Below are 26,684 nucleotides of genomic sequence, written 5' to 3'. Positions count from 1 at the left end.
GATTTTCTCCCAGTCTGTGACTTGTTAACTCATTCTCCGTTTTTTTAATAACAGTAGTTTATTAATTTTGGTTAAGTCAAATTTAATAGTTTGTTCTTCTATGGTGTAAGAAATCTTTATATAACCCAAATCTTCATATAAATAAAGATTTTCTTTCATTCTAGAAGTTTTACTGTTTAGGATTTTGCATTTAGGGTTACAATCCATTTTGAGTTGATTTTTGTACATGATGCAAAGCATAAATCAAAGTTCTTTTATATAGTGTGAGTGTGTGTGTGTGTGTGTGTGTATGAATATCTGATTGTTCTAGCACTGTTTGTTGATAAGACTATCCTTTTTCCTTTGAATTACCATTGCAACTTTGTCAAAAATCAGATGTTCATGTATATGTGCATTTATTTCTGGACTCCCAGTACTATTCCAGTGATCAATTTGCCCAACCCTAACCCAATAGCAGACTGTTTTGATTACTGTAGCTTTATGGTAAGCCTTCAAATCAGGTAGTGTTACCCTTTATTACTTTTTAGACAGATCTGGAGCAGCACTCCCCCTAGGGCTAATCATTCCTTACTACTGAGAGTGTCTGAACATCATAGGAAACAGTACCTTGCCATCAAAGACAGTATGATCCTGCAAGTCTTATGAATGGCTATCCTTATTTTCTGCATCAGTTAACTGCTCCTCAAGAAACTATGGCCATTACACCTATCTCTGAGAATCTTTGAGGTAAGCTCTAAGTGGTGGTAAGAACATCTTGGGGCCCTGGCCAGGTAGCCCAGTTGGTTACAGAGTGTTGTCCTAATACATCAAGGTTACAGGTTTGATCCACAGTCAGAACACATACAAGAATCAACCGATGAATTCATAAATAAGTGGAACAAATTGATGTATCTCTCTCTCTCTCTCAAATCTATCAATCAATAAAAAATTTTAAAAAACATTTACAAAAAGACCCATCTTGGGACTTCTAGCCCATTTTGTTTCTTAGGACTGTGATAAGTCACAGCCTCTGCTCACCTATCTCCACATCTGTAAAACAAGGGCTTGAACTTTATCATCTCAGCCAGTATCATCTTCTGTATGTATATCACCTTTTTGTTCACAAAGTGCTTTATATATTTAATTTCATTTGACCCTCACAACACCAGGTATTAATCCTGCCTGTTTTACATATGAGGAAACACTTAGATGACAAGGAGGATATGGAAAAACTGAAACCCCGGGAATGTAAAGTAATTCAGTCACTGTGGAAATGGTTTGGCAGCTGCTCAAAAAGTTAAATATAGAATTATCATATAACCCAGCAATTCAACTACCTGGTATATACCCAACAGAATTAAAAATTGGTATTCAGACAAATGAAGGTAGACACATGTTCAAAGCAGCACTATTCACAATAGCTCAAATGTGCATCAACAAATGAATAAGTAGACAAATTGGTGTATATAAATACAATGGAATATTATTCAGCCATAAAGGAAATGAAATTCTGACATAGCTTATAACACAAATGAACCTCAAAAACATGTTATGTAAAAGAAGACAGGCACAAAAGGCCATACAGTAGATGATTTAATTGATATGAAATGTCCAGAATAGGTAAATCCATAGAGACAAAATGCAGACTGTTGATCGTCAGGGATTGTGGGGAGAGAAGACTGGAAAGCAGCTGCTTAATGGGTATGATTTTCTTTTTGGGTGATGAAAATATTTTGAAACTAGACAGAGTGGTGGTGGTTGCACAACATTATAAATGTACAAACATCCACTGAATTATTCACTTTAAAATAGTTAAATTTGTTATGTAAATTTCACCTCAGTAAGAAAATACTTAGAGACGTGCAAATGGCCAGCCAGCTCTAAGATTCCACAAAGTTGAATAATAGCTGTGAAAGTAATTTAGGAGTACAGCCAATTTTTACTTATCTCTGATAATGGAGGGTAGGAGAGTTACAGACAGTCCTAAATGTCATATTTTAGGATTATCACGCTTCCTTTACTAAATCTGTATTTGTTTATTAAAATTAAATGATCCTATAATGGCACAAAATATGCTACAAATTTAAAATACAAAATCAAAAAAACGGAAGTTCATTTTGTAAAATTTCACTTGGAGGTTCACTTTTGCACACTTTGAATATAAACTATGTTTGAGTATAAACCAATACTGTGATACTCACACCAAGGGGTCAGGAGATACAGAAAACAGCCATCGTCCATGGCTGCTGGGCTGAAATTAAAGAACTGTCCTTCTCACCTTTGCCAGGCCAGAGAGGAGCTCCAGAGCTGCCAGGGATATGCTCATGTCCGGCCGCCACTGGGAGTTGAGTCTTTGGGTGACGAGATGAATGCTGCGAATCAGTAGCCCAGCAGCTGAATCTGTATTAAGAGCTAGGATATAACCCCAATGCCACATCCCACAGGGAGGGAAAACAACTAAGCATTAGTAACGAGAAGCACAGCATTCCACTAGGCACAGACCACAGCAGCCACAGTGAGCACAACGGGCACCCACACAGTGCTATGCTCCCCGCCCCACTGGCCTGAGCACCAAGCCTGACTGAACAACAGTGCACAGGGCACACACACTGGACCACAGCAGCTTCTAGCTCCCAGCTCAGGAACTCTCGTATAGACATCCACTGGGATTTGGCATTTCAGTATCATTCTTATAACAATGTAAATTTTAAAATTTCTAAATTAACTCACAGAGAGTTACATTTTCACAAAAACAATGAAATTCTATCAATTATTTCCTTGGAATTTTATATGGACGAAAGAATTCAAATCTCCTCAGATGCTGGGAATTATCCTAAAGCATCTGTTGAAATTATTTTCAGGGGTTAAACCATCAAGTCACATGCATTGCTTTTTAAACACATTTTAACATTTAATTATCTGAGACTATTTAAATACTTCTAAAAAAATTAAATAAACAAGTCACTGTGTTTTTATTTGGTCTCCAATTCTATATTTAAAAGTAGTGACTACTTAGCTTATAATAAATAAGGACAAATTAAATAGAATTTATAAAGGAAGCTTTAGGGACATTATACCTGTCGATCCTATCAGAAAGAGGGCAGTGACAACAGAAAAAGGAATGATCATTAAAGAGACATTCATGCAACACTAACACAAATCTGGATTTCTTAGTAAAAAATACTTTACGACAGTACAAGCAGACCTCACTAACACCAGTTCAAAATGCTGAAACAAACAATATTCACTTCAAACACTTATATTAGAACACATACAATAATGCAAAAATTTCTTCAAGTGTTTTAGAAAGCATGGAAAACAAACAAATTTTCACCTAACTATACTTAAGTCCATGAACATAACGAGTAAGACAACAATTTATATAACTTTATAAATGCAATATTTAAATGTGTTGAATAGCCACATAATGACTTTATGTATCTGACATGCTCAAGGATACTTATGATTAAAAAATTAAATGCACATCTAAGGATCTAAATTTCATTCCAATCTAGTTGGATTAACACTCACAGATTCAATACACTATTATTTGTGTATAAAAACATAATGGCACCCACAAACTGAGAGAACTATAAAGTAATTAATTGCCCAAGTTAAAGGATAACATTGAAGAGAATGTTTTTCTGGCAAATGTTTCCTTACTCTTACTTAAAATTGGTGACTGAAAAATCTAACCAGATATATAGTAACGTATATAGGTTTTAAGCACAAAGACAGAGACCCTCCTCTGGGTTCCCATCTCATGCATTTCCCACCACCCATCCCTACCGCATTGCAGTAACTGATGTACTGGCTGGCTCTGCCATTAGATTATGAGGCAGAGTCCACATCCTATTTGACTCTATTACAAGCACCTGATATAGAATCCAGAAATGTTTCCTAACCACCCATTATAATCATTTATAAAATCTAAAACTACCTAGAATCTAATACTAAAAGTTGCTTATAAGATTTATTTTCATTTTCTCTTTTACACTAATAGCCTCTCTACTATACTTAAATACATTTAAAAAATCATAATCATTAAAATAGTGTTAAAAATGTTTTGCTTATCTGTCTTGTGTATCAGGGCATTAGAAGTTAATCTATAAACTCTGGGTTTCAAAAAAAACAAACATGGCTTACCATAATCTCTTAGGAGAGCTTGAGCAGGCCTTTCACTATCAGGAGTTGTGGGCTCTGTGCTTCCACCACTTGCTGAACTAATACCACTATTAGTGCGGCTATGACTCTTCAGGTTATTTTCTCCACCACCCTAGTCAAAGAAAAAGGAATCAACTATTTGAGGGCTATATCCATAGCTTACTAATATAAATAGAAGTCATTCATTAAAAGCCATGTTGATAAAATGTAATGTGCCAACTAAATAGCACAAACTGACACACAGATAAAAATTGACAAAGGATAAAAACTTCTGTAGTGTTTTTGCATGACACTATTTACTGAAGGGTTATGAAGGGTCAGATGATTACAGGTACCCATTCTGGGGTCTTCTTAGCTGCTGTTTACAAAGGGCCAGCCAAGGACCTTTTCCATCTTCACTAGCTAATGGACTCTGGGTCCTTAAAGAAAAAACCTAGTGACTCCTAAGCAAAACTTCAGAACAGGAATGCAATCTTAAAACGAAACACAAATAAAACAGTAATTCTCAAATGCAGTTATATCATAAAACACAATAAAATACTATGGTTAGTATAAAGATTAACATATATAAATATGAGCTAACAAAGGTATCTGTTAAAAGATTTCCCTCATTTTTTTCCCCATATAAATATAATTCATTAAATCCAGATCAGTTGATTATTATTAACCACCTCCTGGGACATGAATATAATTTCCTTAAAAATAAGTTATCGCCCATCCTACATCCACTGCTCCTGTATAGTCCATTAATTTTTCCACTCCACTGCCTCTACTCCAGGTATAGGAAGCACATATCTTGAAGACAGAAGCAGGGAGCACTGAAAGTCTCTGGGAAGCTTTTTGACTTAGCAGCATTGGTGCTTTAGGGGACTTTCAAACTTTGATCTAGAGTACCTAGAAAGAGCTTATGAGATGAAAAAGAATAAACTAGTGCTTGCTAACAGCCAGCACCAGACCTACTAGGGATGAAAGAAATTATGCAGTAGGGGGCTTTTTCCAGACTATTCAAGTCAGTTTACCAACACATCACAAGTAAGAGCTTTAAACAGACACTGTCCAGAAACAAAGACTGTTTAGCTGGACTTTCTTTCATGCAATCTCTCTAAGGAACCTGATGTATACTTGATGAGGCACCAAAAGGTAAGAAGCCTCAAAACACCTGATATTTTAAAATAAAAACCTTCTGCATCAATAAGCTGAATTTATAAACAAATGCCTTTAAAAATCATGAGGACAGACATTTTGGAATAAAAATTACATAAAACCAGAAGCTTCTCTCTGACAGATTACAAGTGATATATGTCTTACCATCTCCATTTGGCAACCAATGGCTTCTAAAAGTGCTGAATCTTGAACAATATTTAACATTGCTCCTGCAACAGCAAAAAAATGCATTTTATTTAAATACATGACAAAAATACTAAAATGACTTAATTAACTCAATTAATAGCAGAGATATGATTTTAGCTGAGTATTCCTAAAATTGCCATAAAATTACCAATAAATCTGTCGAATGATCAGAAAAGATACTCTTTAAAAATACCCTAATTCTGATCTGCCCCCAAAGTTTTAAAACCGCATTTTTCTTAAATAAATTTGAAGGTCAAACTTTGCTTTACATAAAAACATAACCATTATCAACTATTTTAAAATTAGAATGAAAGACCAACCATTAATAACTTAATTTCAGGACCTGCCCATGCTGCATATTCTAAAGGCAGCTTGTATTTATTATCAAAGTACTCACAGCCCTAGAAAGGCTGTAACAGAAACAAGACGGTGAGCCTACCACACTGCTTCTCACCCCAATGGGCAAGCACTCTTGTCCACAATGGATAAAGACAGGAAAGACACAGCCTTGCCAATTGATGGTAAGAGTGCCAATTGATTCTTCCTTGGAATGTACAAGAGAATGCTTCAGAACAAGGATAAAGCAAAACTAAGTAATCTAAAAAAAATCTAAAAAAAAAAAAAAACTAATCTATCAAGGATAGAAATTTTATAATTTCAAGTGATACATTATTTGAATAACTTAAAACACTACAACTTGGAGGTTCTCTCATATCAAGATTTAACCTCTGTTGCTTCAACTCCTTTCCAAAATGAAAGGATTTACTCTTCCCTGTCTGTTTTACCTACTCAATGCATAACATACTCTCCTTCCTGAGCACCTATTCCAACCACTACTGCCATCACCAGTTCTTTATCTGTCATTTCCTCCCCTGGAATGGAAACATTCTAACCTCATTTCTGCCTCTTCAAATCCTGCTCTATAATATCCAATTTAACTTCTACTTGCCCCTATGAAGTCTTCCTTACTCTTTTGGCTTCTTCTCTCTGAATACTAAAGACACTGAACATGACATGCAATCAGCACTGTCTTCTGCTGTTATCTGACTACTTTGAAAGGGTATTCCAATTTCTGCAATTAAACTTGTTCAAGAATAAATGCCATACTGACCCCAGCCTCCTCAGCATGCCTGGGGTCAAAAACATCTGGGTTTTCACTTATAAGAAAAAAAAAAAAGTATAAAACAAATGTACAAACACAAACCTAATATCATTTGAGTGTTGTTGGGGTCTGTTTCCGTTTGCAAGGCACCTATTAGTATATTCACAAGTCTCAACTTCAGGGACAAAAATGTTACTGGCTTATCATATGAAGAGCTGTCATCATTACTAAACTTTCCTTCCAGAACCACCTATGAAGAAACAAATAATATTTAACATTAATTGCTGTGGTACACTCAGCAGGAACTGATACATGTAGGAACTGATAGAGTGGACAAAGAGCAGATAGAGTGGTCAAACAAGCAAGGCTTTCAATCTGACCCATATTAGACTGCTAAGTCTGTCACTAACTCAACAACATATGTGATAAGATGTCACTAGCCTATCGCCACTTGAAATGGCAGGCCAGGTATGCTGGCTGACTGACAGAAGAAATTTCTAGAGCACATCAATTTTGTTGATTCACCTGAAATATATTTTTAAATGTTTTTAAAAGCTCCTATTCCATTTTTAAAAGACAATGACTTGAATTGGCACACAAAACAGAATACAGAATATAAAAAACTTTAATAAAACATTACCTCGGATTTGACTGTGCCAAAGTGATGAGGGAGGGGCAATAAAGAAAGCAGGATATTAATGGAAGATCTTCTCAATTCTGTTGGATTTACATAGCTTTTGAATTTGGAGAGCTCTCTGCCCAAAAGAAAAAAAAAATAGCTATTAGTATTTCCAAACTAAAGTATGTTTTTAGCTATTGCCAAATATATATTATGCCTATTTTTCACAATACAAACACTGGGTTTGGTTTTATATAGAATGCAGTAACTACTTCCCACTGAGTTTATATTCTTTTTAAAAATATTTTTTAAATTTATTTTTAGAGAGAGGGGAAGGGAGGGAGAAAGAGGGGGAAAGAAACATCAGTCAGCTGTCTCTCACACGCCCCCAACTGGGGACCTAGAGTGCAACGTAGGCATGTGCCCTGACTGGAAATCAAACTGGTGACCTTTTGGTTCGCAGACCAGCACCCAGTCCACTCAGCCACACCAGCCAAGGCATGAGTTTATATTCTATAGTGTGTGCGTGTCTATGTTAAACTGCTGTTATGGAATTAAACTAGAATCCAATTGACTGACTGACTGATTGATTTTAAATGTAAGTCCTATTCTACAAAATTACGTCCTCTAGGCTGAGGTTGCTCTTACCCCTCCAGAACAGGCCAGAAAAGATTCAACACACTCGTGGCCAATCAGAACTGGAGGAGCTCAGGGTGTGGATACTCTACACATATAATGTGCTCCAAGTCCCCTTGGGCTAAAAAGACAATGGGACAGGATAAACTAGGAAATGGGGGAGGAACCACCAAAACAGACCAGGCCAAACCCAACAAGTGATATGCTAATAGAGAATGGCAGCTTACCTGTCAGGCAAAATGGTTTCAAGAGCTGAAATAAAGTAAGGAACCACAACATCAATCCCTTTCAAGTCACAGCAGAACAAAGGAGGGGAGTTTAGAATAACGCTGGCCAAGACAGGATGGCACACATAATCATTTATCTGCAACCCTTGAATTAAAAGCATGTAAAATCTAGGAAAGCAAGAAAAAAATTTTAAACAAACTGCTGGTCAACTGTTTCCATAATTATTAATATTTTCTACATACTCATCTGAAAGTTTAGTTCTACTCTTCATTACTTCTAACCTTAAAATGTATTACTGAAGGTAAAACAATTCAGAATCAAATACACTAAGAACCAAATTATCTTTCCTAATGAAAAGAAGATAGATTCATGTCTATTATACCTTCTTGAAGTTTTAAGCCTTGCAACTCAAATTTATAGATGCCTACAAATGAAGCACCCAAAACAAAACAAGGCAAATGACTGCAGTAATTATCAATAAACTGGAGGGTTTAGGAGACTGAATTCCATGTCAGTAAAATCTGGCACAACTGCACAAATCCTGAAAGAAAAAAGTGTTGTCTTTTTCTCTGTGACCCATATTTTGGGGGGAGACAATGAAAGAAAAAACCTCATTCAACCCTGCATTCATCATGATATGAAGATCATTCCACATAAGACTCCTCATAGGAACATACCTAATGTGTACCTTATATTGAGTATACCTTACTTTTAACCTGCTCCTCTAACCTGCAGTCAGCTAAGCATTCAATCTTCCATCATTCAAGAGCAATTATACTGGCACACTCTTCTACTATTATAAGGCACTTTTTCTTCTCTCCAACAACTTCCCCACCTCCCGGGCAATGTTCAACACATTTCAATCCATCTTTTCCCCGTAGAACTAAACTAAAATTGTTGTCAGCAAATAACCAAAGGCCCCTCAATTGCTAAATCCAGAAGACATGTCTAAGTCTTACCTTACTCTGCCTTTTTCAAAGCACTCAAACCTCTGATTACTCCCGTTTTCTCTCTTTTATTCTTCTGACCTCTATGGCTACTTCCTGTAATAGACACTCTTACTCCACCTGCCTCCTAATATTGGTGTTCCTCAGGCTGCCAACCACAGTTATCTAAGCTGCATCTGCCACTAGACTGGTTTTAAACATTGCTTAAACCACTGAAAATAATCAAATCAGTCTCTACCAGATACCTCTCACCTGAGCTCCAGATCTATTAGCCAGAAGCATATTGGATACCTGAGGGCAAGACATGTCTATTAATGTATTCCAGCATTCCCTGGGGACAATGTCTGGAATAAATATTTGTTGATAATTATCCGAAAGGCACCTCAAGTTCAATAGCTTCAAAACTAAGCTCATCATTGGCCTCCTCACAAATTTGCTTCTTTGGTTGGTCACACTACCACCCATCCAGTCTTGTGGACGAGACAGAAAGCTCATGATCATAGCCTTCTTCCTTACTGCTATTGATACCCTTTGTGGTATCCCCCAAACCAATACTCTCCCTCCTGAGAAATGTACTCTCCCCTACACAAAGGGTGCCAGCATTCTACGTGACCCACCCTCACAGCCAAAGCTGACTAAACCAGAAGTAGGCACCTGATTAATCAGATTCTCTTTCTCAGGGATCTGAAATTAGGATTCAGATATGCTGACTGGCCCTGCTGATCACCTAGATGAAGGCCAGGAAAACTCAGAACTTAGAATACTGCAATATGTATAAGAAAATGATCTGCAAAGAACAACGAAGCAGTTCTGGAAGACCATAAAGACAGAAAAAGGAGAAAGGAAGAAAACTCACTCTGTCCTTAACCACCTTTTAGTCCCTGGTTCCTACCCTTCATGAGGTGCTGCTGCATATCCTGACCTTAGAATGTATTAAATAGCATTAGTGTTTCAAAACTGATTTCCCTTTTACTTCAGTCATACTGAGAGAGTTTTCTGTTACTTTAAAACCAAGAGCCCATTAAGATACCTCTGATTAGTTCCCTGAATGTACCATTCTATTTCACACCTATACATTTCTGCACTTTGTTCCCTCTGATAGTTGATCTAATCTTCTCTCCTGAGAACCTAGTAGGTAGAAAGACACCTGAATGCTCTTGTTAATATTAACATGACTTCAGCAGCTGTGTGAATGATTAGTTGAGAAGGGCAACAAAAACAGGAAGCCATTACAAGTTAATTTCAGCAAAAACTGAAAGGCCTAAAGTGTTATGGTGGGGACAAAGTGGACAAATTAGACAGAGGGTTAAATAGAAAGGGAGGGGTTGGTTGGCCAATTAAAGATAGAAACAGAGAGAAGTGGAGTGTAAAATGACTCCTAGTTTCTGGCATGAGCCACTAACTGAATGGATGGCAGAGCCATTCACAAAGACTGGTTGAAGTCATACATTTGGATAAGATGACCCTACCCAACTTGCTATATACTACCCATCCTTTGTAAGTCCAGCAGTCATTCAATCCTCTGTAACTCTTTCCTGTACCTCCAGGGTAAGAATACGCTGCTTCTTCCTCTGAATGCCCACAGAACTTTATCTGTGCCTTCTCCTACTAAACTTCCTATTACTACTGGATCACTGTTAATTTTGTACATGGCTTTGCTCACTCCAGAAAATAAGCTCCCTCGAGACAGGATTAACAGTTAACATTTATGACTATCTATGGTATCTAATACCATGCTAAAAATTTATTTTAAAAATTAGTACAGTCCTTCTAAATCACTTCATAATTAATAAGTCAAATAAAATAGAATAAATAATAGCTCTAAAATAAAAAGGGTCTTAAAGATTTTTACCAAATCTAAGAAGACAAGTAAAATGGAAGAATTCAAGCAAAAATATCTATTAGTTACACATTTGCAGGTATTTCAAACCAATATTTACTTATCAATTCAGCCTACCAAGCCATGCTACAATACAGTTTCACTACACAAACTATATAAATGAAAAAATAAAACAAAAAAAAATCTAAGACCTGGATAAATAAGCTGGTAGAATCTCTTCTCCAGTCTTCTTGCTACAAAAAATCCTACACAGTGTCCCACAAGCCTCAGCTCTTCCTGCTTCATAGTTATCAGGAAATTCACTTGCATCAAACATAGGATTGGAAACCATGGTGTCTGTGGACATTTGTGACCCTTTTCGTCGAAACTCCATGCTAGCTTGTGTTGTAATGGCTGGGGAGAGAAAAGGAGGGTTTATTATATTTGTCAATATGCAAATAGGCTCATGGGACCCTGGACACAAAGATCAAATGTTGGTGTCATTAAAAAGCTACTTGAATAGAATCTAATAATTCTTTTGTTTAGCAACTATATTTTAATTTTTTAAAGGGCTCTCTGATCTTCTTGGAAAACGGGTAACAATTAATTTACAGTAGTATTGTCAGTTTAACAAATTCTACAAGTATTTTCCAACTGAATTTTTGATCAGTAGAGTGCATTTGTATATATCTGTAGTCATATACAGATATATAACGAATTTGGCTTTTTCATTATTCATTCTGTTTTTATCTTCCCCTATAGAATGATACTTAAACATTGAGAAAAAGAGCCACTGAAATTTCCACATTACCCCAGACAAACATCATTTCTGAATGGGCAATCCCATGCCAGTCTTTATACTTTAGGGAGAGGGCAAGGTAAGGATGAGTAATGGGTAGGGAGGAAGAGACAGCATTCCCACCACCCACCCAACTCCAAAACACACACCAAAGAATCGCCCAACCAAGCAAAATGAAATGAATTTTTACAACCACAGACAGCAGCTAACTTGAGGTTGATATATCAGAAAATTGTATTGGTAAGAGTATCATGGTCATTCGTTGTCACTGAAACAGAAGCCCTTCGAAAGTTGCTTTTATTTTTAACAAAAGATTTCACAGTGTATTGAAAATTACTCTGAAATCTTTTCTCTACACAAAATGTTTGAATTATTCTGTAACAGATTTAATAGAATGCAGAGTCAAGTATAAATCTTTATGCAACTTCCCATGAGCCATTTTTAGTCCTGAATAAGCTATCCAGCAATAATACATTTAAAAACACTACATGCAGAATGCATACAAATCAAACATTAAATCTGTATAAAAATAAGCTTAAAGCTTAAAAAAAAAAAAAAAAAAAAAAAAAAAAAAAGGCCAAAACACAGTTAGTGCAAAATCCTGGAATTCATGACATGACCAGACTAGTGTACAGAAATAATGGGACTGATTCAGGCAGATTAATTTGCTTTTGCCAACAATCTTCCCCATTCAAAACACAGAAAAGTATTTTTCTTCCCAAGTGCAAAAACTACAAGAGACAATGACAATCAAATTTTTTAATGGAATTATGAAAAAAAATAAAACATGACTGCAATTAAGAGGAAGCTTCTGGTTCCTACTTACAAGATTTATAAGAAAGAAGAATTTGGATAAAAGATGCTGCAAGATAATAGAAATAAATGGAAACAAATCAAAGGACAGCAGTAATTATAAAATACTTTAAAGATGGTGAAATTTTACAATAAGTTAAGAAGCTTTATAGCTTTTTAAAAGTTAGATTAAAAGCTTTATGATACCATAAGCTAGTTCAAAAACATAGGAAATTGTGCATTCAGATCCAAATTATAATTTTTGTATCATGCAAAAGAAATGAACAAAGAAAATTACACAACTACAAAAGAATTGAGGTTTTGAACTGCCCATAGCATGCATTAAAATTTTAGTTCATTAACCCTTCCCAGCTCAATGTTACTTTTACAAAACAGTGTACTGTCGAGTCAATCTAAAGCTAACCAGTCCACAGAGGCAAACATTTTAAGTTTGAGGCGAACTGCGTGGCCGAATTCCTTGATGACAGCCAGTACTTAAAAAACAGACTAACAGTGTTAGTGCTCCCAAACCTCCCACCACCCCCAAGACCTCAAGAGTGGCACCCAACAGCACTCTATAACTCATTCAACTATCTGGACACCTCCTATCTCCCCAGTCAATGTAACAGTTTTCTTCATCTCTGAACACAAAGTAGGGAAGAGAAGCTTCTATCCTCTCTCCACCAAGGAAAGTGGTAAGAGTTAGAAGTAAGAATTTGTTGCTCACACATGATTTGAATCTGACTTTCATCTTTTGACACAAAAGGGTGAGCAAAGCTGTTACAAAATCCCTAGTGTGGGAAGATCTGTAAGTTCCCTTTAAGCAAGCCCACCAAGAAGGCAGCAGGTTGAACCACTCGGAATTGAGGAATTTTAGTGCCAACAGCTTGATACCCAGAAGATACAATGTAAGACTTGCAACTTAATAAAAGTAAAAATATGACTGACTCATTCTAGAAAATACAAATAAATATAAATATGACTCATAAAACTCAAACTATAAAACACATGACTATAAGAAAATACAAGCCAAAATTGCTTTTTAAGTTTTCATTTAGTCATCATAAGTACATTTACTTATCCATGAGTATGCACTACAATTAGAACTTGTAAATAAAAGACAGTATGGAAATGGTAGAACATAAAGTATCTGAATCTGAACAAAATAATCAAGGGGATCCCTAAACTGAACCATGTAGTCTCAAATTATATTCCTGAAAATGTCTTTATAGTCACAACTTTTGTAAATTATGTAAAACATTTGTAAGAATATCCAAAATATTTATATGTGTATAACACTAACAGTCATAGACCTTAGTTCTGAGATGATACATAGTAGATAAGAATGCATATCTGAAAGAAAGCAGAGATCCTTGTGGCCATTAGTTTTCTCTTTGGAATTAACATTCTCCCTAGAGATGCATAAACTAATGCAATTAGGCCTCCTTTTACCTCAAGCTATTTCCAACCCCAGTGGAAAAGTACTTTCTTATCAAACAACCAATACATTCATTAACGCATACAGCACAGTGCCTGGTATAGAGTAATTCAGTTCAATAAGTGACAGCCATTATTGTTATTCGTCTCTATAAGACATCATCTAGTCCTCCCTCAGTACATGCTGCATGACCCCACACTCCCATCCTGCGCCCTACGCAATTACTTCCAAATATAATAAGATGACAAAAATAAACCAGATTTTACTTAGATGGTGTTTCATTCCTGTAATAAAGGCTAAATAAAGATATCAGGGTTGATTTATTAACTGTCCACCTGTCTTATTTAGTTTCAAACAAATGGTATTTTCTGAAAGTGTACCCTTGAAATAGTTTTCTAGACTAAAATCTGAGAGGTTAGAGTCTTCTGTGAAGCAGAAGTTTTCTGATATTTATATGTACTAGTGAATGAATGGCTGTCAGAATCTAAGAAAACACTTCTTGTGAATAAATTTCTGGTCAAAATCTTTAATTCTTGATATTAATATTATTATCCTGGCTGACATGAAGGGAACTTCCAGGTCACCTACTGAAAGGAATTTGATTGAACAAAACAAAAGAGCAAACCTAAAGTGAGTCTAATAAAACCAGACAAAAACCAAACCTTACAGAACAAACATAAAAAGGACAGGGAGCAAAACTTTCAAAATTGTTACTTCAGCTGGAAGGGGTTAAGCACAATACAAAGAGTTTTTAAAAATACAGATTAATCTTGCAGGTAGGAAAGATTAAAAAGAATACAAAAGGAAAGAAAAAATGATAACATTTCTTGAGCAATATTTACCAGTCATGCTGCTGTCTCTGTTTATGCCATTATGCAGTTTACAGTGAACAAATGCTGCATCAAATAACCATGATCCAAAGAGATTCAAGATGCTGTTAACCTTTGGTCTTCGAGGGGCAGGCAGTGGCCGGGGTTCTGAACTAGTCTGATTTGGACTTGACAGAGGAGAAGTGGAGGATGTCTGGTGCTGAACTTTTGAGGCATGAGCAGTACTAACCTAGTAGAGGGCACAAGAATATACCCACACTCACGAAAAGTTTGAGAAAACGGGAGGACTCTTTAATAAGGATTAAAAAATCAACATTCTACAACATGATAATGGTGATGAAAACTCTTACTGTGCTTGTCTTCATGGTGGCCTTATTCACAGTAACAGCCCGGTGCCTCCGGTTATGTGGTGGGGTGGTACTGACAGCAGTGCTTTGAGGCATACTTAATCTATTCACAGGTGTTGGAGGAGCACTGTCTGATCGGGGTCTAGAAATGCCTTTAAGAAAAGACAAATGGAGTTATTCTTCATAGTTCAAAATATGTTCAGAAAATCTTCCTCAAGGAACACCAGTGAATGCTCTGTACACACTATGGCAGCGACTGCTAGCAGCCTCCCGATATCCATTTGCCAACCCTTCTGGAGTTATAGAATGCAAATTTAGCTGGGCATGGCTACCCAGAATAAAGAGTTTCATTTCCAAGCCTCTCTTACAGCTAGATGTGGCCATGTTCTGACCATAGAGAAGTGGGTGGTGCTGGGTGGATAGTCCAGGGAATCTCCTTAAAAGGACCAATCAATCTCCTTCCTTCGTTAATTCCTGAAGAGAATAGTTGGAAGTCATTCAACCATCATGGCCCATGAGAGAGTGCACAAAGGATAAGAAGCCACAAGATGACAATACCTTGGATCTCTAACAGTGGTAGAACAGCTGTCCTTGGGTTTAACACATGTGTAAGTAAACTACCTTCTTTTCAACCACGGGTATGTTTGGTTATGTGGCAGTCAAACTTAATTTGAACTAATACAGGGGTGGGCAAACATAGGTTTATAGTTGTGAGTACACAAAACAGAGCTTATTCTTATATGATTTATTAATTATTGTATTATTTATATTAAAATTATAAACCTAGTTTTGCCCACCCTGTAAATTACTTACATAATACGAGGGGGAACCCAAAATAAACCTCAGAATTATGTTCTGGTGGGCAGGCCCCTTGTAGTATGGGCTTCTCCTGCTAGGTGAGTGTTCTAGGAACCCATCTGTGTCAGTGTACCATCTGGCATTGTTGTGAGAGGCTATGTTTGGCCTTAATAAACTTTCTCTGACAACTCATTTGCCCATTTCATGATGGGTGATTTACCAGCGCACCTGCCCACACCATGCTGAGTGTTCAACAGTTTTTGAGAAAAAAAAAAAAAACGACATGATCCCTGTGCCCCACCCTCCCTTTTCACCAGATCTCACCCCCAAGCAACACTTTTTTGTTTCCCTAGATGAAAAAAGTCCTCAAAAAGAAACTTTTGCCAGTGTGAAAGAGGTGAAACAAAATATGGCAGAACACTAAAAGGCACTAAAATCAATGAGTTTCAAAAACTGTTTTGAACAGTGGAAAAGAAACATCTCCATGGGTATATCACATCAAATGGAGAGTACTCTGAAGGTTACTGGAGTTTAAACATGTAAGAATACACAATTTTTTATAAATAAATTCCAGGTTTTTTTGGGTCCCCCGTCATACATTAACGAGTACATATAACAAATGCTTTAGAAAACAATACATATTAAATACCATGTCCTTCAACAGGTAAAAATAATTGACTTCTCATATTCCTAAAATGTGAAAAACAGTTTAAAACAGTAGTTCACAAAAGGTGTAACTTGCCCCCTAATGATACCTAATGCATTTGAATCTGTATTTTCTTGGATTATTAGTGAGAATGAACACTGTCCTCTTTTGCAAATCTTTTATTCACATCCTTTGTCCATTTATCTACCAAGTCTTATTCTTTTTCTTAGTGTTGTTTGGTCTATTTATATAAAGACAACAAAAACCCTCTAACTACTACATGTGTTGCAAATTATTTTTCCTGGTTTGTTATTCATAATCAAATCTGCTCACCTTTTTTTTTGGGCTTTCATAATAGCTTGTAAAACTAGACTTAAGAGTTACCTGCATTTAGCAATGCACACAAAACTCACCTAAGAATGCATCTACCAGACAGCTGATTCCACGCATGGCACGAAAAAATATTTGAGGCAGATGTTTAAGGCAGGGATACTGATTCAATTCTTGTGGCATTCCGCTCACATTCAAGAACTGTTCCTGAAATTTGGGAGTAGAGCTTATAATGGCTGGATTACTCAAATCCACGGGATTACTATCAAAAGAGAGAAAAGAATTAATTATACATTTAAAAGTACCTTTAGCAATAGGCTGCATGCAATCCATTTTATGAACAAGGCTGTTTGTGCCTATTTAATTCAGACAGGAGACTAATTTGTACTTAAGAGGTCAGGGACTCAACATTAACACTTCTTCACAGGAGATCTGTGGTGTGTTTACATAAATTTACTCTGTCAATTCAGTGGATGAGAATCAAAATAAGACTAGAAATTTTTAAGAGTATACATGGATATTTTCCTAATATGTTTGGAATTAAGCAATGGAAGAAAAATTATAAATAAATCAACAAGAACTCCAAGAAAAAAATTTTCCTTTAAAATTAACATACTCAGTTTTTTAAAAACTATTTTAAATTAGGATCAGTGTTTCTGTTCATGTGTATATACTAAAGCCAAACATTTCAAAACAATGTTTTTGGGCTTGAGTTATATTGCCACTAAAAAATATTTAAACTTCCACTCAAAATGGTTTGCTTAGCTATCCATTAAATGCCTCTCTAACTCAAAGTGATATTGTTAATAAACCTACAGGCAACACCTGGAAAGAATTTCCACTAGCTACAGGCCAAAAGAACTAGGTTGAGAAATATAAATCAGTGGTTTATAGATGCTCTGCCCTTTGAAACCTCTTTTTCCATCTACTCAGACTCTTAATTGCAAGTGGGAACAAGGAAGCATATATATGGGCTTCTAGTGTTAGTAGACTGTAATCCACAGAATTGTAATTCATTATCTGGGGTAGAGGAGATAAGTCTAGTAGCAGTGCCAGAAAGCTTACACCATTTTCACCACATGTAAACCTGAAATGATTTTACTGGCACACAAATATTAGAGAACAGATTCATAAAACAGAAAAAAATTTAAATGAGAATGGGTAACAAAGGATACAGATCAGATCACAGAAACTGCTTTCTACAGCTCCCAACGCCATACATATCTGACACATGTGGAGAGCCTGTTAAAAAATCCAGATTCGACTTGGATTTACCAAAACAGAACCTCCAAGTGGGATCTGAAGGGCAGGTGCCATGCACAAACAAGCCCAAGGACAGTAGTATTCTAATCAAGAGAAACATTTTTTCTCCCCTGGAAAAAGATAAAGCATAACCACACTAGACTAATGGTGGTGCCTGTCTCCTCATCATATTCACCCCTCTTCCCAAGAAATTTGCCAATAACCATGGCAGCCCTTTCTGAATAACCCTCACAGGCCTATCTCCCACCTAGCCATAGCTCATTTAACCAATAGGATAAAAACGTCCAAAAGGTGCCTATCCAGATGTCTGTTAGACACCTATAACTGACATCGCCTAACTAACAAAAATAATTTAATCCAATTTATCCATTTTTGAGAATCTGAGCAAAGAAAAAGCCCCAGTGAACGAAATGGCTAGAGCTAGAAAGTCATACAGTATTTATACCACTGGACAGTTATTATGGGGCTGCATGTACCCCAAAGGCAGTAAGAAACAGGGATGCAGGGGAAAAAGAACAGTGTATTTATGCACAAAAGAAACAAATAGCCAAGAAAAATAGATAACAGAACAGCTTATCCCAAGGTTGGCTTGATCTACCCCCATCGTGAGTATTGGACGTTCACTGCTTCTTAGAACCCAATGAGACTTCTCTATCATCAGACAATACTGCTCTTTTCACTTGCATTTACTTAAGTAGGCTCCTATTCTTTAGATCCAAAAGAATCCTTAGTAAAATAATAAAACCTTTCAGCTAAAGAAGATAAAGCCTGAAAAGACCAATTAATAGTGAAGAAATGGGAAAAGATTATCTAAGAACTACCAGTAAAAAATATTCTAGGATTAGTTTTACTGTGATTTATTTCAAATTCTAAGGAACATATGACTTTCACAAAACAGAGCATAGAAAAAATATAAGAAGTTTCCTATTCTTTTTCGTTTAGGTTACCAAAACATAAATTAGTCAAAAATAAATAAATAAAACAGAGACTATTTGGAAAAAAACATTAAAAGACTAGCATTCCATGACCAACAATAACTTTTCTTTCAGGATTGAAGGATAATTTCATATTGAAATAAATTAACATATCGTATCAGTAGGTAAAAAATTTAATAGCTTAAAATAAATCCCAAACTATGATTTGAATAAAGTTCAGTACTATTAATGATTTTATTTACATTTTTTTAAATTTTCAATTATTTAATTGGTTAGGAAACCAGGAACATAAAAAAGAGTAACTATCTAATATCAACAACCAATATCCCACTCAAAATTTCACGTAGCAGAGGCATTCCAATGAAAATTAGAACACAGAAAAATTTCTTGATCTTAAAAGAAACAGAAAATGATTACAAAAAAATAGATGAAAAATACAAACTGAAATCACTGAAAGATGAAAAATACAAACTGAAAAAATAAAGACAGACAATAGTTAACATCTTTAATTTGTAAAAATGTCATACAGAGTTAAGATTTTTTTAAATTTTATTTATTTTTAAAGAGATGGGAAGGGAGGCAGAAAGAGAGGGAGAGAAACACTGATCGCCTGCCTCTCACACGCCCACAGCCAGGGACCTGGCCCACAACCCAGGCATGGAGCCTGACTGGGAATTGAACTCTTAACCTTTTCGTTTGCAGGATGATGTCCAACCCACTGAGCTACATCATACATCAGTCAGGTTATACAGAGTAATTTAGAATCACCAGTACACAAACAGAAAAATGAGCCTAGTCAAATCAGAAAGAGAAAATATGTGAGGAAAATGTTTAAGAATCAAGACAGTAACAGAACAAAAGTTCCACAGAGCACAAGAATGACAGAAAGTCATGAAGTGATGAAACTGAACTGAATAGAATTACTATAAAAAAAAAAGAAACAGCAGGAAGTAGCAAGTTTTCCTTCTGTGAAATTTAACAGTGTGTCCCTCAGCAAAATTTTAAACAAGGCTACTAGAGGAGAGGCCCTGAAAGCCAGACTGACCAGTCAGTGCTGGTCACGGAGAGGAGCAAGGAAGGCTCCAATCCCCCCAGAATATGACCAAGACCTGGGAGGGACCACGCTGCAGCAACAGGTAAGAGAACAAGTGCTGCATCTACCACAGAGAACAAGCTCCTAGAGAGTAGAGACTAAGAACAGCTAAGGACGGCATGGCCCTGTCAGGACAGGAAAAGCAGAAGGCACATGATGCAGATGTGTGTGCCGTCCACTCCGGCTCCACCTGACACTCTGGAATCCAGCAAGAGAATAACAGCATGGGTCCTGCCCTAAGACACTTACTGGGTAAAAAGCATATGAAAAACTAAAATAACAGTACCTTAACATATGTAAAAAGCGAAACCATGTCTGTGCAACACATTCATTATCCATTTCAGCAGGGATCAGACTGGCATCTTCATCGGGAACTTTAAATGGAGGAAATGAAGGACCATAAGTAAAGCGTAGCAATCTAGAAAATTAAAAAATGCACACCACTAAGTTCATTTCTTAACAGAATGATACTTTCAAGCATTAAAATACAAAAGAAAATAGATGAAACACGTATTATAACTCACTGAAGTATATAAATAAAAACACTTGTTTATAAAACAAATTGAAAGCAAGTTTCTAGTTTTATAAAAGACTTTAAACATTTAAATATTAACAAATTATTTGTTTTAATAAATTAGTATTTATAATAATTACATTTTATTTTGTTTATATTTTATAAATCATGGAATTTATATAATTAACATTTAAACTTATAATAAGTGATATAAGTTAAATATTTCATATAAACTTTATATTTTATCATATAAATATAATGAATTTTTAATATATTACATATTTATGATTATATATGATTTTATAATATAACTAAAATTATATATTAGTAATTCAGTTATAAATTATTTTTAAAATTTTTTCTATAAATTGCAAATGGCAAATAACAAATTAATTACAATCATACAATGTAATTCTGTTTATATAATTAGCTAATTAGTCATATAATATAAATAATACATTAAATTATTTTTATAAGGTTTGTCCCGCTACAAACTCCTTCAACACAACTAAGCCATAATTTATTCATAATAATAACTGCTATATAGCTTTACATGAAGTTTAGAAATGATGGTATACTTTAAAAGTAAGTGAACAATTCAATTACTTAATTTAATAATAATATTTTAAATGTATTAAAAACTGTTCAAAGTCCTTTGACTCAATTATTATACATTTATTATACAATTATTATTAAGATTAGATCTTAAAATAACCAGAATACACACACAATGTATGAAGCATTCATATCAACAACATTTTAAAAGTAAAACACTGGAAACAACATAAATATCAAAAAAGAAAATCATTACATAAATTATAATTCCATTTATATAATGAAAAACTACAAAGCCATCAAAAATAGGATCCTGAGATCTACTTATAAAGAAAAATAGGCATATATGACAAAAATCAGACATCAAATGAAAAAAGCAGATATATATAGAATAATCTCAAATTGATCTTTTTTTTAAAAGAGAACACTACCTCACCAGTACGGCTCGACTGGTTTGGCATCCTACTTCAAAGAAAAAGGTTGCCAGTTCAATTCCCAGTCAGGGCACATCCCTGGACTGGGGGGGGTTGGGGGGGTGCGAGAGGCAACCAAATGATGTTTCCCTCACACATCGATGTTTCTCCCTCTTTTTCTCTCTCCCTTCCCTTCTCTCTCTAAAAATAAATAACATCTCTAAAAAAGAGAACTAATAGAAAAAAACACATTCAAATGTTAACATTGGTTATGTGATGAATATTTCCCCATACATCTTCCAAATTTTTGATAAGCATTATTTACTTTCACAATCAAGATAAAAGTATTTTTTAAAAATACTCATAATAACGACATTCACTAAGACATACCAGAATCAACAGAATATTCCAAACTTGTTTCAATGATAAAGATATAGGCTTTTATTAAATTCAGAAAAAGACGAGTCCACCTTCTGATACATAGTACTACCTACAAATTATTTGTTCCTGCCTCCATCTTCCCCTCCCCCAATCAAACCTGAATCAGACCAAATCTCTAGATCTAACTACCAGTTGACAGGAAATCCAGGAGACAAAGAAGCATGTTAATTAACACAACCGGAACATAATCAGAAAAATCCAGAATGTGAAAAACTCTTTAAGACAAACAATCGAGTTTCTTCAACAACAAAAACTGCAAAGAAATATAAATGAGAGCAGAAGCCTGTAATTTAAAACAAGCTTAAGAAACATGTCAACTAAATGCAACATCTAAGTCTTCATTTTCTGATTCAATGGAATCAACTGTAAATAGAAAAAGATAAGAGACATTTGAACACGGAACGGCTAACTAATATTAAAGAATTGTTAACAATTTTTAGTGCAATAATGGTATTGTGACTACCTTTTGAAGTTATAAATTAAAACACGTAGGGCTGATTATGGGGATGTAAAGTTCAGCAGAGGGAATATGGTCGGTAGTACTGTAGTAACTATGTGTGGGGCCAGGTGGGTTCCACACTTAACAGGAGAATCACGTCATAAGTTACATAAATGTCTAACCACTATGCTGTACACCTGAAACCAATATGGTACTGAATATCAACTGTAATTGAAAAAAGTGTTCAAGTAAAAATAATTTTTTAAAAATACGTAGTGTTGAATGATGGCTTTACAGATAATTAATCCTTTGAGTGGCATGTGTAACTTGAAATTTGGATCAACATGAGAAAAAATTATATCAATATATAACCTGAGGTACAAAAAAAGAGAACAAAACATAAAATACAAATTATTCCATTGTTATTTACATTTATAGCCATTGAAAAAAGAGTTGCTGGGAGTGACACTGGCACTTTTAGGAAAATCTGTCAGTGTTGCTCACAGCGATGTTGGCACTCAAAGGGTTAAAAGGTAAAATTATCATAAAAAACTGCCTACTTTGGTTACAAAGTAGCATATTATTGCATGATTCCATTTCTACAGAATTACTGTATATATAAACATATATGACAGGATTTCTGGTGAACTTAACTTTTCCTGTTATAACTTTCTATGATCCCCCCCCCCCCAATAATGATCATGTGAAGGAAACAAAGATCCTACAATTTCTATGATAGCTCACATTTCTTTTTTAATCCTCACCTGAGGATATGTTTATTGATTTTAGGGAAAGAGAAGGAGAAACATCGATTGGCTGCCTCCTGTATGCACCCTGACCAGAGTTGGAACCCACAACCTAGGTATGTGCCCTGACTGGAGATGGATCCTGCCACCTTTCAGTGTGCGGGACGATGCTCCAAACAACTGAGCCACTGGCCAGGGCTAATAGCTCACGTTTTTTTAAATAAGGTTTTTATTTCAGAACAAAAAAAATAATGATCATGAATAGAGTGGGGCAAAAGTAGGTTTATTGTTGTGAGTTCTCAAAACAGTTTATTCTTCTATTATTGGTATTAATTACTGTATTATTTTCCATAAGAACTGTAAACCTGCTTTTGCACCACCTTGTATTTTAATAATCAGAACAAGAGTGGGATTTTTGGGGAGGATGGGAGGGTGCAGTTTATCTGCTTCTCCAAGATACTTGCTTAATCTGAAAACCTTTAGGTTAGGCAGGCACTAGCCAAACTACTATACCTATTTTTTTTAAATGGCTCCATTCTGTATCTAAGAGATACAAGATACAGGTTTTACAATGTATTCCATGAATCCCAGAAAGACAGAATTAGGCATGAGGGATGAAGGAAGGAGAGTCAATTACTATACCTACCTTGAAGTGAGTGCACAGATGACCTTGCTCCACTGCTCCACCACTGCCGGGTGGTGTCTCCAGTTAGCCACCATCTCCTTGGCTGTTTTCCAATAAGGAGGTGTTGGGAAGCACCGAGTACAAGCTAGTAACCAAACCTCAAAGAGAACACCAATCAACTTCTCTGCTAGATTTTCAGCAATGCCACCTTATCAACAAAAAGAAAACATCTTTGGTATACTTATTTTTAAAGTAGAATATTCAATTCACTGATTTGGAAGGACTGGTCAAAAAATTAAAATAACTACAATGTTAGGTTTTGACTTTCAAACAACCATTTAACAGTAAGAACAAGAAATGATTCTGAGGAGCTCCTATGAAGGAAATCATGGATACATCAACCAATTATCACTTTGAAAGTTTCCAAGTCACCCTGCTCAGTTCTTATCAAAGATTTTAATCTTCCAGTGAGTAGGCACAAAGGGAAGAGAGGCAAGGATGAGTGCCTATGATGAGTGACTTCTAGGAGTCAGTTTCTGTGCCAAGAAGTTGATACACATGACCTCCCATAATCCTCATATTAACTCTACAGGATAGTATTTATAACACATTACCAATTATCAGTTAACCCATTTTGAAGACAAGAAAACTTAGGTTCAGAAAACTTAAGTAACTTGCCCAAATTCACGTAGCCAGTAAATAATCGGGTCTTCCTACACCCAAACTTAGTAATAAATTGCTTCAGGTGTTTGAAAGCCACCCTTCCAGGGCCAGGGAGACAAAGAAGGAAGCAAAAGGACTACCGCTGGGCAGGACAAGCCTCAACCATGAAAATAGAGCTGTCCCCTGCTGCAAGTCCTGGAACTAGGGAATAAAGCAGTAGTCTGTACCCTGCAGAGTTCAATAGGCAAACTTGGGACTAGAAGGAAAAGTTATAAAGATGTATTTCAAATGAGCAAAAACAAAATTTCAACAATAACAAGCCCAGAAGGGGATAAATTGCCTGCCTTGTGTTGCTGAGATCCCAGGCCTGGGAAGTGTGTAGCAGAGAGACAATGAATCAATGACTGGTCAGCTATCGTCAATACCAGACAGGGTATTCCTATTATGGGGTCCCTTTCAACACAAAAATTCCATGGTGCCTGTTAGATATTTTCCTGGACACTGCATCTGTGTGAGAGCACAAGCACACTCACATGTATATCAGTAAAGAGACCACAGAGATGAATAAGTGACAGGGAACTTAGAACCAGAATGTCAACCTACAATCTATATACACTGTGCTATAACACACAAAACAGAGCTTCTAAGATACATTCTAAAGTCTTATAAAATTAGAGGCTTTTTAATGGCTTGGTAACAGATACTATACTGTCATACTTCCAAACAGAACACTTTAAGACTGTGTTGATTTCATCTGTTGAAGAAAATACCTTCTGTAGCTATCAAGTGTTCAGAGTCTACTTTGTAACCAGGTACATTACATATAGGCTCTTATTTAATTAGTTTGTTGTTTCTAACACAGGTTCTATCTTAATATACTAAACAAGCTACTATTCCTATCATTATCAAAAGTGCATTAATTCACCTACCATCACTGAAGGTAAGATAACTTCGGATCATGCCTTTCAGGGTTTCCATTCTCAGAACTGTTAACTTTGGTTTATCAACTATCATGCCAAAATTTAAATCCCCACTGAGTCTACTATTCATTGAATTTAAAAGTAAACTATTTGAAGCTCAGAAATAAATTAGAAAAAAAATAAGCAAACCTTGAACAGTTGGAGGGGCTAAAAGTATGTCATTAATCTGCAGAAGAAACAACAGTAAGACTTCCCAGGTTTCTCGGGCCATCATGGATGACTCACGGGCCAGTTTCTGAATGGCTCTCAGGACCTGTAAGCATAGTCGGATCTGACCAGAGCCCTGTTCCTGTCTGAAGAAAACAGATAGATATCACTGACAAACCTTGAGAAAGAAACAGCTTAAGGACAGGCAACTTAGGGACACAGCAATCAATGGTCCAATAACACTCCCTAAGAGCATTGGCAGACTTAAGGACTAGGCACCACCTCTTCAGTTCGAAGTTACTTCTTCCCCATCATACATGTTGGCATTCTGAGATCTCAACCTACCACTCCTATGAGAGCTCCTATGGGGCAAGAGGGGAATACTAGAAATATAAGCTTCACCTTCGGATCTTCTTTGTTTACAATATGCCTGGCATGTAACAAAAGGTATGTAGTAGGTTTCTGTTGAATGAATGATACCCACAACCACTCCTGTTGCATACTAAAGCAGAAAGACCTTTGCATTCTTTAAAAAAATTTTTTAAACACACATTCACAAGTATTCTACATGGGATTTCATAGTACTCCATCTCTTTGAAGCTAATATCTGCTAGCAAAGAGCCTAAGGACCCAATGGACTATCCTAACAGGTCCCTAAAACTCATGAGGTATGCAGGCAATTGTCTCAAATATGAGCACCTGCCACTACTGTTCTAACAAAAAAGGCATCTTAACCCATGTCCATGGGTCATGCATGTAAGTTCTTTGGCTACTCCATTTCCTATACTGTACTTCACATCCCCATAGCTATTCTGTAACTACCTATTTGTACTTCTTAATTCCCTCAACCCATTCCCCCACACCTCCCTCCGATCTGGCAACCATCAAAACGCTCTCTGTATCCATGATTCTGTCTCTATTCTTGTTTGCCTAGTTTGTTTCCTAGATTCAACTGTTGATAGATATGTACTTTTTGCCATTTTATTATGCCATGTCATAGTTTGATCTTTTCTTAAATCCCTTTAATATTTCATATAATAATGGTT

The 26,684-nt window shown here is 35.9% G+C and overlaps 1 protein-coding gene across 4 annotated transcripts in view; it reads right to left on the bottom strand.

Moving 5' to 3' along the window:
* The window catches only part of RALGAPB (Ral GTPase activating protein non-catalytic subunit beta), a 79,695-nt gene that overhangs the window by 34,650 nt on the left and 18,361 nt on the right, over positions 1–26,684 (bottom strand). Inside the window, exons 4-17 of one of the 4 annotated variants that reach the window (XM_090286395.1) lie at positions 25,621–25,784; positions 23,870–24,056; positions 20,402–20,533; positions 16,908–17,086; positions 15,054–15,202; positions 14,716–14,932; positions 12,470–12,505; positions 11,057–11,258; positions 8,078–8,245; positions 7,236–7,350; positions 6,698–6,845; positions 5,452–5,516; positions 4,126–4,255; positions 2,258–2,391 (exon numbers count right to left, since the gene is read on the bottom strand). In XM_090286395.1, coding sequence (XP_090142521.1) covers positions 2,258–2,391; positions 4,126–4,255; positions 5,452–5,516; positions 6,698–6,845; positions 7,236–7,350; positions 8,078–8,245; positions 11,057–11,258; positions 12,470–12,505; positions 14,716–14,932; positions 15,054–15,202; positions 16,908–17,086; positions 20,402–20,533; positions 23,870–24,056; positions 25,621–25,784 — 2,026 coding nt within the window. The remainder of the gene's footprint in view (positions 1–2,257; positions 2,392–4,125; positions 4,256–5,451; positions 5,517–6,697; positions 6,846–7,235; positions 7,351–8,077; positions 8,246–11,056; positions 11,259–12,469; positions 12,506–14,715; positions 14,933–15,053; positions 15,203–16,907; positions 17,087–20,401; positions 20,534–23,869; positions 24,057–25,620; positions 25,785–26,684) is intronic. The other 3 variants (XM_090286396.1, XM_090286397.1, XM_090286398.1) reach the window with 3 other exon arrangements.

The sequence above is a fragment of the Furipterus horrens genome, unplaced genomic scaffold (genome assembly GCF_987537825.1).
Source record: "Furipterus horrens unplaced genomic scaffold, mFurHor1.1.pri manual_scaffold_8, whole genome shotgun sequence".
NCBI lineage: Eukaryota > Metazoa > Chordata > Mammalia > Chiroptera > Furipteridae > Furipterus > Furipterus horrens.
This window is presented reverse-complemented; position numbering and strand designations above follow the sequence as displayed.